The 13,240-nt window shown below is 45.9% G+C and overlaps 1 protein-coding gene across 8 annotated transcripts in view; it reads right to left on the reverse strand.

Annotated features, from left to right (window-relative positions):
* Positions 1–3,120: 3,120 nt before the first annotated feature.
* Positions 3,121–13,240, reverse strand: part of POU2F3 (POU class 2 homeobox 3) — a 75,183-nt gene continuing 65,063 nt past the window's right edge. For all 8 annotated transcript variants that reach the window (XM_038535897.1, XM_038535901.1, XM_038535898.1 and 5 more), the window contains 4 exons: positions 12,199–12,360; positions 6,869–6,935; positions 5,619–5,751; positions 3,121–4,406 (listed from right to left, as the gene is read on the reverse strand). In XM_038535897.1, the coding sequence (XP_038391825.1) occupies positions 4,367–4,406; positions 5,619–5,751; positions 6,869–6,935; positions 12,199–12,360 (402 nt within the window). In that variant the 3' untranslated portion in view covers positions 3,121–4,366. The remainder of the gene's footprint in view (positions 4,407–5,618; positions 5,752–6,868; positions 6,936–12,198; positions 12,361–13,240) is intronic.

Genomic DNA, 13,240 nt, shown 5'->3' on the forward strand with positions numbered 1-13,240 from the left:
AACTATAAGGAGCTCCCCACAATCTAGAAGGAGAAGCAGAAGAATCAGCAAATGCAGTACATAAGTTATAACAGGTACATGCAGAGTGAACAGAGAGAGGAGCAGAGCCTGAAACCTGGGGTTTGGAACAGGATTCCTAATTTGAGTCCTGGAACTAAGCTCATTCTCTGAGTCACACCAAAAGTCCTTAGTGTTGTGGGTCCACAGCCGGGCCCACCAGTCTTGAGTCAACTAAAAATTTAAGTATGAGAATTTGAAAAATAGCAGGAGAAATTCTTCTCTTTTTTTCTGCCTGGTCAATGACTAGTTTTTGCCTGGAGGATCTCTTATGCCTAATTAGCTGCTGAAGAAGCTAACCAAGCTTTGGTTAAAACTTCACTGGAATTTATAGAATCATGCAGATGTGAAAGGTGAATCAGTGCCCACTTTCGGGTTTGACTCTATTAAATAATTGTCCCAAGACAATGGATGATGGAAGCTATTGGATGCTGAGCAGTGAGGCTGTAATTCTGCATTTCTTTCATGCCGTAAAACTACAGTCAGATATAGACCCAGAAATAGACCCTCATAAATAGAGGCAACTGATCTTTGACAAAGGAGCTAAGGCAATACAAAGGAGAAAAAGATGGTGTCTTCAACGTATGGTGCCGAAACAACCGAGCATCCACATGCAAACAAATGCATCTAGACACAGACCTTACATCCTTCACAAAAATGAATTTAAAATGGATCAGAGAAAAAAAATGGATCAGAGACCTAAGTGTAAAATGGGAAACTATAAAACTTCAGGAAGATAACACCATGATGGAGAAAACTAGATGACCCTAGGTATGGTCATGCCTTTTATTTTATTTTTTTGGTCATGCCTTTTTAGATACAACAACAAAGATACAACCCATGACAGAAATAATGGGTAAGATGGACTTCATTAAAATTAAAAACCTCTGCTCTGCAGACAGGGATATCTCTTGATATTAACATGCAACAATAAGAAAAAAAATAACCTGATTTAAAAATGGGCCAAAGACCTGAACAGACACCTCACCAAAGAAGACATACAGATGGCAAATAAGCACATGAATAGATGCTTCACATCCTATGTCATCAGGAAAATGCAAATGAAAACAACTGTACACACCTATTAGAATGACCAAGATCTAGAACACTTGGCAAGACCAGATGCTGGCAAAGATGTGGAGCAATGGGAACTCTCATACATTGTTTGGTGGGAATGCAAAATGGTACAGCCACATTCTGTTGGGAGACAGTTTGGAGGTTTCTTGTAAAACTAAATCTACTCTTACCATATTATTGAGCAATTACGCTCCTTGGTATTTATTCAAAGGAATTGTAAACTTCTGTCCACATCAAAATCCCACACACAGATGTTCATAGCAGCTTTTGTCATAATTGCCAGAACTTGGAAGCAACCAAGATGTCTTTCGGTAGAGGAATGGATAAACTGTGGTGTATCCAGATAATAGAATATTATTTATTGAGTGCTAAAATGAGACGAGCTATCAAGCCATGAAGGCATGGAGGAATTTTAAATGCACATTACTAGGTGAAAGAAGAAAGAAGCCGATCCGGAAAGGCTACGTACTATGATCCCAACTATAGGACATTCTGGAAAACGCAAAGCTATTAGAGATGGTAAAAAGATCTGTGGTTACAGGGTATGGGAGGGGAGAGAGATGAACAGGTGGAGCAGAGAGGATTAGGGCAGTGAAAATACCCTGTACCTTATAATGATGGGTGTATGTCATTATATTTTGGTACAAACCTGTAGCATGTATACCACCAAGAGTGAGCTCTAAGATGAACTGTGAATTTTGTGTGATTATTGTGTGTCAATGTAGGTTCATCCTTGGTTAAAAAAAAAAAAAATCACACTTTCTGGTGAGTGATGTTGATGATGGGAGAGGCTATGCATGTGAGGGGACAGGGGTGTATGGGAAATCTCTGTACCTTCTTCTCAATTTTGTTATAAATCTTAAACTGCTCTAAAAAAATAAGTATTTTTAAAAAGATGAAATGAATGAAAACCAGTATGTGGTTCGTGCCCATCCAGGGATGCCAAAGGGACAAAAAAAAAAAAGAAAAAGAAAAAGAAAACCAGCATTGTGGACAGTGCATGCACGGGTAAGTACACATGGGCTCATGGTTGGCAGAGTTGTCCCTTTATATACTTAAATGAGTCCCGAAGGTTCCTCTTGCTGTCTCTTTGCTGTATCCCTCGCCCCTTCCAACTGAATCTTTTCTGGAGACAGTGACCACTACCAATAGGCTTTCTTCTCCAGCTTCATGACATGAAGTTTGAGTCTGAATATAAGTCCCATTTAAACATCAGGAATAGTTAAGTCTTAATTATTTACATACAGATTTCTCACGTGGATGTTGTTCACAACTAATGTTTCATCCCAATTTCAGTTTTCCCCCATGAGCCATTACAGTTTTGAAGGAACTCCCTTTCCCACAGGTCAGTGTTTACCCTAGGAATGGTAGCTATTTAAATTTTTATTAACCTCAGGAAAACCACCAGGAGAGCTTCCTTGTCCCTCAAACCCCTCAGCAAAAGTCCCAGTGCATTCCGAACCCAAATATATTGGATTATCGGATTGTGCTTTGCTTCTTGTCTACATATCTATTATATATCTATTGCTTCCCATTGTGAATACTGAATAATTGACCTTCAGGATACCTGGAATAGGAGTTTTTCAGCCTCTGCCTCTAAAGTCTGAATGACTTGGCCTTAAACATTTACCATCCTCCCACTTATAAAATCCTCCCACTTACAACCAGTCACCTGCTACTCTGCCCTCAAGGGAGTTCTATCAAAAAGATTAAGAACTCTGAACTCTTCAAAGCCCTGTGTTAGTGTATGTCATCTTTAGCATCAGTCTGGGGACTAACAGACTTAATGCACTGATTTGAAATATTTTCCCCATCCCGCTTTTTTAAAGTAATCTCTGCGCCCAATGTGAGGCTCGAACTCACAGCCCTGAGATCGAGAGAGTGTCACACTCCACTGGCTGAACCAGCCAGGTGCCTCCCCCCCCATCCCATTTTACTATATGCACTCAGATTCCCTCCCTCAACAAAAGACACAGAACAATAATCTAAACCTCTTCTTATCAATAGTGGACTCATTTATATCATAACTATACAAATTTATTTAGGAACAGAGAGATTCCTTTGAATCTCAACATTTTCTTGGATATACAATCTTTTTAAAAAAAAAAAAAGTTACCATTTCTGGAATGGCTTCATGTTACATCTCTACACACTGGCCCACAAAGAAGGAGACTAGAGAGAAGGTTCCCGAGAAGTCAACCAAGATTCCCAGCCTATGCGGGAACTCTCTTGTGGAAGCTAGCACAGTATTTCACACTTTGGCATTTTTTTTCCTTTTTCTTTTTTCTAAAAAGATAAAATATTACAGAGATATCTTCAAAATTCACACCTGAGTTAAACATTTTGCTGGACAATTCCACATTAAGGAGAGAACATAACTGCAAAAAGAAAAAGGGGCTATATACAGGTATTTTGCCAACATAATTGTTATAGGTTTGTTTTTGGGTCCTTCCTCCTGCGACCAGGGGAAGGGAGAGAGGACCAGAGAAAGACAAGGAAGGAGAGAAGGAATAAGCACTCCTGAACTCTGGGGCAGGTGTAGCAGACAGAAGAGCACCTGTGGGCAGAGAGATGCGCCCAGGGGACTGAGGGTGGCTCAGCCTTCTGTAAAAAGGAGGCAATCGTGACTGGATTTGGTTCTAGAAAAGGGGGGCGGGGCTACAGAGAACACGGGGTGAAATGAGGATTCGATCAGAAAAGTCTGCAGAACAGAGAGAGCATCCAGGCTGTGGTCATCAGATTTCAATCCTTTCGCAGATTTTAGAAACCGGTTCAGAGATGGTGGCCGAGTTCGAAGTCAGAACTGTGATCTCTCTCCTGGTGGCTTGGCGCACCAGGCAAACCACTGTCCCCAGAAGCCCGCAGATGAGTTGGAAAATAATGGCAAGGTGTCCTTCTCTGAAAGACTACTGCCACAGTGAAGCCGTCTGAAGTATTTAGAACTGGAGGATTGGAAGACAAAACAGGGAAAGAAAGCGAACATGGTCAACACCTGGGGGTGGGGGGGTGGGAAGGGCATGTGTTTCAAGAGCTCTTGGAGCCAAAGCATGGTTCAATCACAGTTTGGATCTCTGGATGCCCTCACTCCTGAAGAAGCAAGAGTTTGGGTTGATAGTGGGGATTCTCTTCCACTCTCCTGACAGTAATCTGTCCATATAGAGGGCGAAGGCGTGATTCCCTTCCTTCCAGGGGGGCATACGGGGCCAGGTGAATTCGAAGAAACTTTTTGGTCTTAGTGGAGGTAGGTGGGATGATTCCATCGGTACCAAGATCTGGAAGGAAGAAAAAGCAAGTCAATCCCGAAGCTGCTAATGGTATGATGGAAGAGGTGAATGAGTAACAAACTGCCAACAGGTATGGGGTTTTCTTTCTGGGGTGATGTAAACGTTCTGGAATTAGATTATGGTGATTATGGTGATGGTTACGTAAAAATTGTGAATACACTAAAATCCACTGCATCCTATACTTTAGATGGTAAATTTTATGGTATATAAATTCTATCTCAAAACATTTTTTTAAAGATTTTATTTATTTATTGAGGGGGTGGAGAACATGAGCAGGATGAGGGGCAGACTACCCACTGAACAGGAAGACCAATGTGGGGCTCGATCCCAGGACCCCGGGATCATGACCTGAGCTGAAGGCAGACGCTAAACTGACTGATCTGGGTGGACAGAGCCTCGCATCGGTCTTCTTGCTCAGCTGGGGGTCTTCTTCCTCCTGTGTCCCTCACTCTGCTCATGCTCTCTCCCTCTCTCTCAAATAATAAATAAAATCTTTTTTAAATGTACATTATATTTTTTCCTCCCTTTATGGCTACAGTGGTTGAGGAGATCCAGTACAACATTTGGCCATAAGAGCTGGCTGTCTTGCTCAATAGCCTGGGTTTGGACAAGTGGACTCATTTCCCACAAGGGAACTGCCTAACTTTCAAATCTCTGCTTTGTTCTGAATCAGGGAAGACTTTCTCAAAGCCTCTGCTCAAGAATACTCTATAGAGCAGACTCAGGCCCCAGAGGCCGCTTCCCTCATTGCATCGCAGGTAAGAGCTGGAGATAGGGATCGGGCAATACTTCCCTCTCTCATTCCGTCAGCCGCACCGGCAGCTCTGGCTCACATCAGAGCACCCCGAGAGCACCCTGTTCCTGGCATGAAGTGGAGCACTCCTAAGCCCACTGAAGGACCTGGCCCTTTCTAACAGGAGTGTTTGGAAATTTCCACCCTCCTAGTGAGGATGGAAATTTTGGCTTTGTTGACATCAGCTCCTTGCCAGGACTGCTCACTGGCCGAAGCTTCTCTTTAAAGCCCGCTCCCTAGGGATGTGGTCCAGCCTGGCTGTCCACTCTGCACCCCATCCCCACCCCCTGCCACCCCGCTTCCCTTTCCAGCCCTGAGATGAGCTTTCTTTCCAGAGGTATGGACCCAACTTCTTGCATGTCCCCTGACCCTGCTGTAATGTTGGGGCATTCTCTCCTCCACCTTACCCTGAAGAGTTAAAACTGGAGGAGCTCACTGCCGCTTTGGAGTTATTTTGAGATGCAGTGGGGCTGTTGGCGTGGAGTCCTGAGCCAGGAGACGAAGGCCTGCTGTTGTTCCCAGGGGAACAGGATGACGTTACTGAGGACGAAGAGAGGCAAAAACAAGGGGAAAATAATGCTGCTGGGTCCTGGGACCTCCTGACATGGCCCTCAGACATGTCCCCCCAGAGGACTCCCACCCCCTCCCTACCTCCCACCCACCTGCCCACCTCCTGCCATGTTAGCATCAACACCCGGCCCCAGAGGGGCTCTCATCATAAATGTTCTTCTCAGCGCAGGCCCTGGAGAGCGGCATGGCTGGTTCTGCAGGTCCAGGACTTGCCAAATGCAAAAGGACAGATGCCAAAATCCTCCTACTCCAGGACACACCCTGGGCAGGGCATATGTAGCCCCAGACCAAGAGACAGGAGAGGCAAAAGAACAAGAAAGGAGGAGAGGCAGAGAGAGAAAAGTGAACAGGGGAGGGAAAGAGAATCTGAGAGCATAATAAAGATTGCCAGCCTCTTCCATGTTCCCATCTCCACAGAAAAGACCCACAGTCTTCTAGAAAGAGCACAGCCATGAGAGAGGAGACCCAAGCCTCGGTCCCTGGCCATTCACTAAGTAATCCTAGCCTGTACTGCTTCCCTGAAACACATTTTGTCTTCTGCAATATGGCAGATTTGGATTCTTGTTTTTGGGTTTCCCAAACAGTATTCTGTGAATAAGGTGACAGGTCTATCTTAGCATCCAAGCAAGCCAAGATACTTTGGAGAGTGGGAAGCAGTGCCATCGATAATTATGTCAGGACAACAGGCAGACCCTCGGACTATCCTGGGCACATCCAGACATACGGTCACCCTTTGGGTTCTTTGAAAGGCTATCAGTGCTTTTTGAAAAATAAGAGTTCTGTAGGAAATTGGTTTGGAAACCCCCTGCCTTCCATCCAGCTCCTTCACTCCTGCAGGGATATAAAATGCACTCCAGGGCTGAGAAGGGTGGCAACCAAAACAGAAAGCAAACACTTGCCCTAAACGCTGCTTCTTCAGCATTTCCCAAACTTACTTGATGGTGGAACCCTTCTTCTTCTAGCACAGATTTTAATCGCCTTTCAGAGACATTTAAGGAATGCTGACCTAAGCAGTCAGCTTGTGCCTCTACCGTCCCGGTATTTATAGAATTCTGGTGTTATTCAGAAACCCCACGATAAGGCTTACCTGTTCCAGGCATGGTGCTGTGGACAGGAGGGACAGAGAGGGGGCCCAGAGACCCAGAGGGAGAGACCTGAAAGGCAATGGAAGCTTGTCAGTGTCTGTGTCTGCTCCCTTATCCATGATCCTGAGTGCTTCTCTGGGGTGCCGGGCCCAGAGTGCAGGCCTCAGGCCTCAGCGTCCTTGATGATTGCCTAGTCCCGAACCTACATTCCATCCCTTGCTTCTGCAGGAAGGCCTCTGGACCATGTGCGGCATCAGCTCCAGCTCTGCCCTGCTCTGATGATGGCTGCCCACTGCTGCCACCAGGCTCTGCCCTCCCTGTGTCCCCTGGCTTCTTTGGCACTGCCAAGGCAAAGCTGCCCCTGTCAGTAACCCTTTCTTTCTTTCTTTTTTTTTTTTGTATTTATGTATGTATGTATGTATGTATGTATGTATGTATTTTTATAAAGATCCTTTTGCTCAGGGCAGCAGAGCCTAGCCCTGACAGCCCTGTTCCCGGCTTCCCAGCCTGATATATGAGAGGACCCTCAACTCCCCAGAAAACACTGGAGGGGCTGAACTTTGCACTCCAAAGCTTTTCATTTGGCCCTGGAGACCTCACAGCATCGTCAACTCTGAGCTTGGGAAGAGACGAGGATTTAAACATTTTAGGATTCTCCCCGCCCCCCCCTTAAGATTACTACCCTAGCACAACTTAGAACAAGATGTAATAGAAAGAATGGACTTTGGGGGCCCAACGGATCTGGGGGAGAGAACCTGGCTCCACCATGTGACTTTGAGCAAAGTGACCTAACCCCACTGAGATCTGGTTTTCTCATCCATGATACAGAGGTAATGCCTCCCTTGTATTTCCTTTTAATTAAGATTTAATAAGATAATGTCCATAAAGCTTCCAACTCAATGCCTGCCAAAGAGTGCCAGGGTTGTTAAATGTTAGTTCCCATCCTCCCTGAAGGCTGCCGTCAAGTGTCGCTGGACACTGTTCACCTCTCCATCTGAGCTGGAGTCGGCACACTTTGCCTCCCCTTTGTTCTCTCACATGCCAGACCGGGGAAGCTCCCATCAATGTTTTCAAAGGATGTTGGAAGGAAGCTTTGCTCGGGGAGCTGGGATTTGATACTCCTCCCCTCCCCAGTTTGGATCCACCCGTCCCAACAGGATGCAGCACGTATTCATTTGCCAATTAATCAGCTGCGGTTCGGCTCTCTTCACCTACCTGTGCTTTTACAATGAACCTCCTCAGTAGGCAGGGGGCCCACGGAGGGTGGAGACAGGTGTGGGGCCGCGTGGTAAGAGATGTTATCACCCATCTCTCTCCTCCTCCTCCTCCCCTCCCAACTGGCACACCCAAGAAATTTGTTGTTGTTTTAAAATAAATAATGTATTTAGTCACTGCGACCAGCTTCCTCTGTTTCCTTCTGGAGGCAGGCCATGCATATGCAAGCAGGTATATATATGTATATATATACATCTTGGCATATATGGTTCCCCTTTTTAATTGTTTATATAAATGGTAGCATTTTGCCCACCCTGGTTTGTGCCATTTCGCTTCTTTCTTTCTTTCTTTCTTTCTTTCTTTCTTTCTTTCTTTCTTTCTTTCTTTCTTTCTTTCTTTCTTTCTTTCTTTTTTTCTTTCTTTCTTTCTTTCTTTCTTTCTTTCTTTCTTTCTTTTTTATTTTATTTTTTGGCTTGACTGTATATCTTAGAGATCATTTCATATCAGAGCAGAAGAAACTATGTCCTGGTCCCAAGGAGCCCATCCCAATGAGACCTGAGGAGAAGACAGGGTCAGAACATTTTCTTTCTCTGCTTCTTTCATAATATCACAAATATGAATGTCATTACTTATTTAACATCTTTCTCCTCTAGTAGGCTGTCGGCTTCCCAAGGGCAGGATGATGCCCATGGAGATCTACGGTGTCTACTGCAGCACCTGGAAACTTGCAGGTGCAAAGTTCAGTCAATATGTGTTGCATGAATGATGAGAATGAATCAGGCTCCTTCCCAGCTCCTCCATGCTTCCCACTGCTTTTCTCACTGTAGGTGTCCTGGGTTGGGATTGAACCAAAAAGAGAACCTACTTCCCAAAAGCCTGTGTTTGAAGATTCCAATGCTCTTCTGACATGGCTCCATTTCCTTAACACACCCGACATAACCTCACCCCACCTCACCCCCGCCCAACACTCCAGCTTCCTCATTCACACTCCCCCGGTTCCAGCCCATCATAGCCTGCTGTGCTTCCTCCTTTCACCCTGTCCTAGCCTCAGGGCCTTCGTATAGACTCTTTCCTCTGCCTAGAATGTTCTTCCTACACTCTCCCCTCCCCGGGCACCCTCACCCCCATTACTGTCTACTCATTCTTCTTCTGTCAGTTTGAGCATCATTCCTCAGAGAAGCTCCTGACACCTGCACTAGGTTAGGTCCTCTAAATCCTCCTGCTTCTCCTCTGGAGATTTCATCCCAGAGAGTATTTGTTCAATGTCTGGGACTGACTGGACTTTTCCCTGCTGGACTGGAAGCAGGGATCCCAAGCGTCCTGTGCCAAACATTTGGTGGGTACTTGATAAATATTTAAGAAAGGAATAGTGAATGAATATCCTGTTGCCTCCAACTTAAAATTTTTGGGTTCCTCAGAGTTTGCAGGGTAATTTAGTATCTGTGGCCCATTGTGATCGGCCCTCATCAACCTCTCGTAGTCACCAGGCCTTAGCTCCAGCCAGATGGAAGTGCTTGCGATTCCCAAAATGTAGCATGTTGTTTTATAATTCGGTGCCTCCTCACAGATGGTTCCTCCTGCCTGGTTTGCTGTTCTTGCTAACTTTAATTTGTTCTACAAACCAATCGGGGGGTCAGCCCTCCTGGACTCCATTCTGATTGGAGTGTCATTGATCTGCACTCCTCTACTTTCCCATAGCACTCCTACAGAACTCCTCACATCTTCACTGACCTCCTGCCCTTGTCTTGACTCTTCTGGCTTCTCCTTCTTAGTTTCCTCCCTTGATCCTCTTCCCTTACCTGTCCCTCAAATGCTGATGTTCTCTAGGTTAAGATCTAGGTTTTTCTCTTGGCTCCTTTGTGAAAACTCCATAGTTGAGCTCCTCCCTCACCCTCCAATCCGAGGATTTCAACCACCACCTTATGCGTATGACTCCCTGATCTGTGTCTCTATCCTGGCCTTCTCTTCTGACCCCATAACTCCAGGTGCCCAAGGACATTCCCACTTGGGTGTCCCAGAGGCTTCACTGTACATTATAATGATGTAAAGACTGGAAATCGTCACTTTTTCCTACTCCCAAATCAGCTCCTCCCTCTGTTTGCTTGTTCCATCAATGGCACTACCACCTGCCCCATCAACCCAACCTGAATGCTGAGAGTCAGTGCAGAATATTCTCTTGCCGTCATCATTCTCCCTGCCCCCACTTGATTTCTGATTCATTAACCAAGACCTAATAATTCTACCTTCTAATTGTCTCTTGAATTTCTTATCTCTTAGGTTTGCTTCAGCCCTCATTTCTTCTCTTCCAGATAACTGCAGACACATCCTAGGTGGTTTCCCTGCCACTGGTCTTGTGTCTTTCAAACCACCCTTTACACCACAATCTGAACATCATTCTAAAAGGCAAATCTGATTGTGCCAATGCCCTGCTCAAAAATCCTTCAGTGACTCCCCCAAGCCTTCAAGTTCCTCAGCATTGCACAGAGTCGCCTCAGTCTGGCCCTTGCTGGTCTGTCTAGCCTCATCTTTCAACATCCCTCTGCAGGGAACCACCTACGGTTCCGGGAACATGTCATACATCGTCCCTGCTTCATGCTACTGTTCCCATACTTTCCCCCATGAGAACTCCACCCCACACTTATTTGCCTCTTCACTCTTTGTCCTTTCGGACTCAGCTCAGGTATTAATTATCTCCTTGGGGAAGCCTTCTCTAACCACCACCTTGCCAGCTTTGTTAGCTGCAACTCCTAAATTCTCCGAGAGAAATTATCATGTTGTTTATTATTTGTTTGTCTGTCTCCTCTGCTCTGAATTGGCGGTGAGGTCCTCTGAGACTGGGGACAGATGTTATTTATTTGTGTATCCCTAGCACTCTGCACAAAGATCAATATATGGTAGATAGTCAAGGAATGTTGGTGAAAGAATGAACAATGGTATTGTTTTATGTGTCAGCTATGTTCCATCCTGGACAAGGCTGAATTTCACCCATTCTTGAGTGCTGAAAGATTTGAGGACAGCGCCATTGTCTTCAATTCCCTTAGCCTTCCAACCCTACCATCCCCTGGGATGGAGAAGAACCTTCCCACCCCCACCCTCCAGGCACCATCTCTCCCTGAATAAAGAAGACATGTCCTACTCCCCAAACTCCCAAGTCTGCCTAAACTACAGATTATTCCCAGCCCTGACCTCTCCCCTGACCTCCAGAATCATAGATATAACTGTCTACTTGGTACCTCTTCTTGGATGCTTAGATGCATGTCCAACTTAATCAGATCAGCTCCAAATTTTTAGTTTTCTCCCTCATACCTGTACCTCCACCATTCTTCATCATCCTATAAAGTGTCAACACCTCTAACTGGTTGCTTGGGCCAAAATCCTTGAAGTCTCTTTGGCCTCATTTCTCATACTCCGTATCTGAGTTGTCAGCATATCTTGTTGGCTCCACAGTTGAAGTGTATTCAGAATCCAACCACTTCTTGTCACCATCATGGCTAGCATCCTAGCCTAATCTATCTCTATGCTCAGCCTCATTGTTGGAGTTCTCCTCACTGGTGTGTGCTTCCACGTAGACCATTCTCCACGTGGCAGCCCACCTCAGCCAGCTCAGGCTTCTCTGCTCACAGCCCTCCAGCGGCTTCTTTCATACAAACTCAAAGCCAGGGTCCTTTCAGTGACCTCCATGACCTAGGGCAGTCTGCTCTGTGCTACTCTTCTGACGGCACCTCCTAGTCCCTCCTCCTTCTTCACTCTGCCCCAGCTACACTGACTTCCTCCTATACCTCAGACGTGCTGGTTCCTCTGCCTGGAACACTCTTTATTCTAGATAGTTCTTTCCTTTTCAACATTCTGGGCTCCACTTAATGTCACCTCACCAGGAATGTCCTCTGTGACCTCTCTCTTAAAAAAGCATCCCCCCCCCCACAGTCACTTTCAATCCCCTTACCCTTCTTTGTTCTCCTTTATGTTATGTAGATTTTATATATGCCATCTATTTGCTTATTTATTTATGGCATGCCCCTCACAACTCCTGACTGCCATCTTCCCCAGGATGACTTCCAGGCACCATTCCTGACCTTCCCCCCAGTGCTTGGTGGCAGCTTGGTTCCAGGCCACTCACCAGGCGGGAGTTGTAAATGGGTGATTTGATGGGTGTGGTCACAGGGCAGTTGATTCGCTTCTCCTTCTGACGTCGGTTGCAGAACCAGACTCTTACCACCTCCTTCTCCATGGACAGCTGCTCTGCAATCATGGAGATCTCCTCTGAGCTGGGTTTGGGGTTCTACAGAGACCAAAGGGATAGAGTGTGGTCAGGAGGAAAGAGGGAATGGGGTCGAGAATCAGGGGTAGGGGCTAGATGTTCCAAGGGAACAAGATAGAACAAGAGATGGATGAAAGGCTTTAGAATCAGACCTAAGATGGCATACTGGCTTCATCATTTACTGTGTCTCCTTAGAAGACTTTCTTAACCTCTCTGAGCCTCAGTCTTATCATCTATGAAGGGAGAAAAATAATGTCTACCATTCAGGATTGTTGTGAGGATACAACGAGAAAATGTATGTAAACTGCCCAGCACGAGGCCTGCCCCAGAAGAAAGGATCCATAAACATAGTTCTCTTCTCTCACATCTTCCTTCAGAGGAAGTTCTAGAGACAGGAGTCCACCACTGAGTTCAGAGGGGCAGGCAAAATCCCGAAACCCATGTTTCCCTTGTGGCCTGATATCCTCTTCTTTTGTTATTACTTCCTGTCCTACCTCACATAGGAAAAGCTAAAGCATGTGGATCCGTCGAGAATGTGAAGATAATATATACATATACATATTCAGCGCTCTTCTGTTCCAACCCCTCCCTCCACTCAATCTTTGGTCTCAGCCCCCTTCCCTCCTTCCTGCATCCTCCTCCCTCACTCATGCTGCTCCAAGAAATCTAATCAGCAGGAAAAGCCAGCTCTTGTCATCCTGCCAGCAGGAAGTGGCCATCAAATCCTTGAGCCAGATGCACTGGCGGATTGGCCAGAGTGGGCAGCAGTCTTGGAGGCCTCGAGCCCATAATGTTAAATGAGGCCAAGGACACATCCTCTGGGGACCCATGTGGTGTGGATGGAGGCTCTGGAGGCTGGTACCTAAGGAATCCTGATGAGAAGCTGTTTAGACACGCCTGC

Source organism: Canis lupus, chromosome 5 (genome assembly GCF_011100685.1).
Source record: "Canis lupus familiaris isolate Mischka breed German Shepherd chromosome 5, alternate assembly UU_Cfam_GSD_1.0, whole genome shotgun sequence".
Classification (NCBI taxonomy): Eukaryota; Metazoa; Chordata; class Mammalia; order Carnivora; family Canidae; genus Canis; species Canis lupus.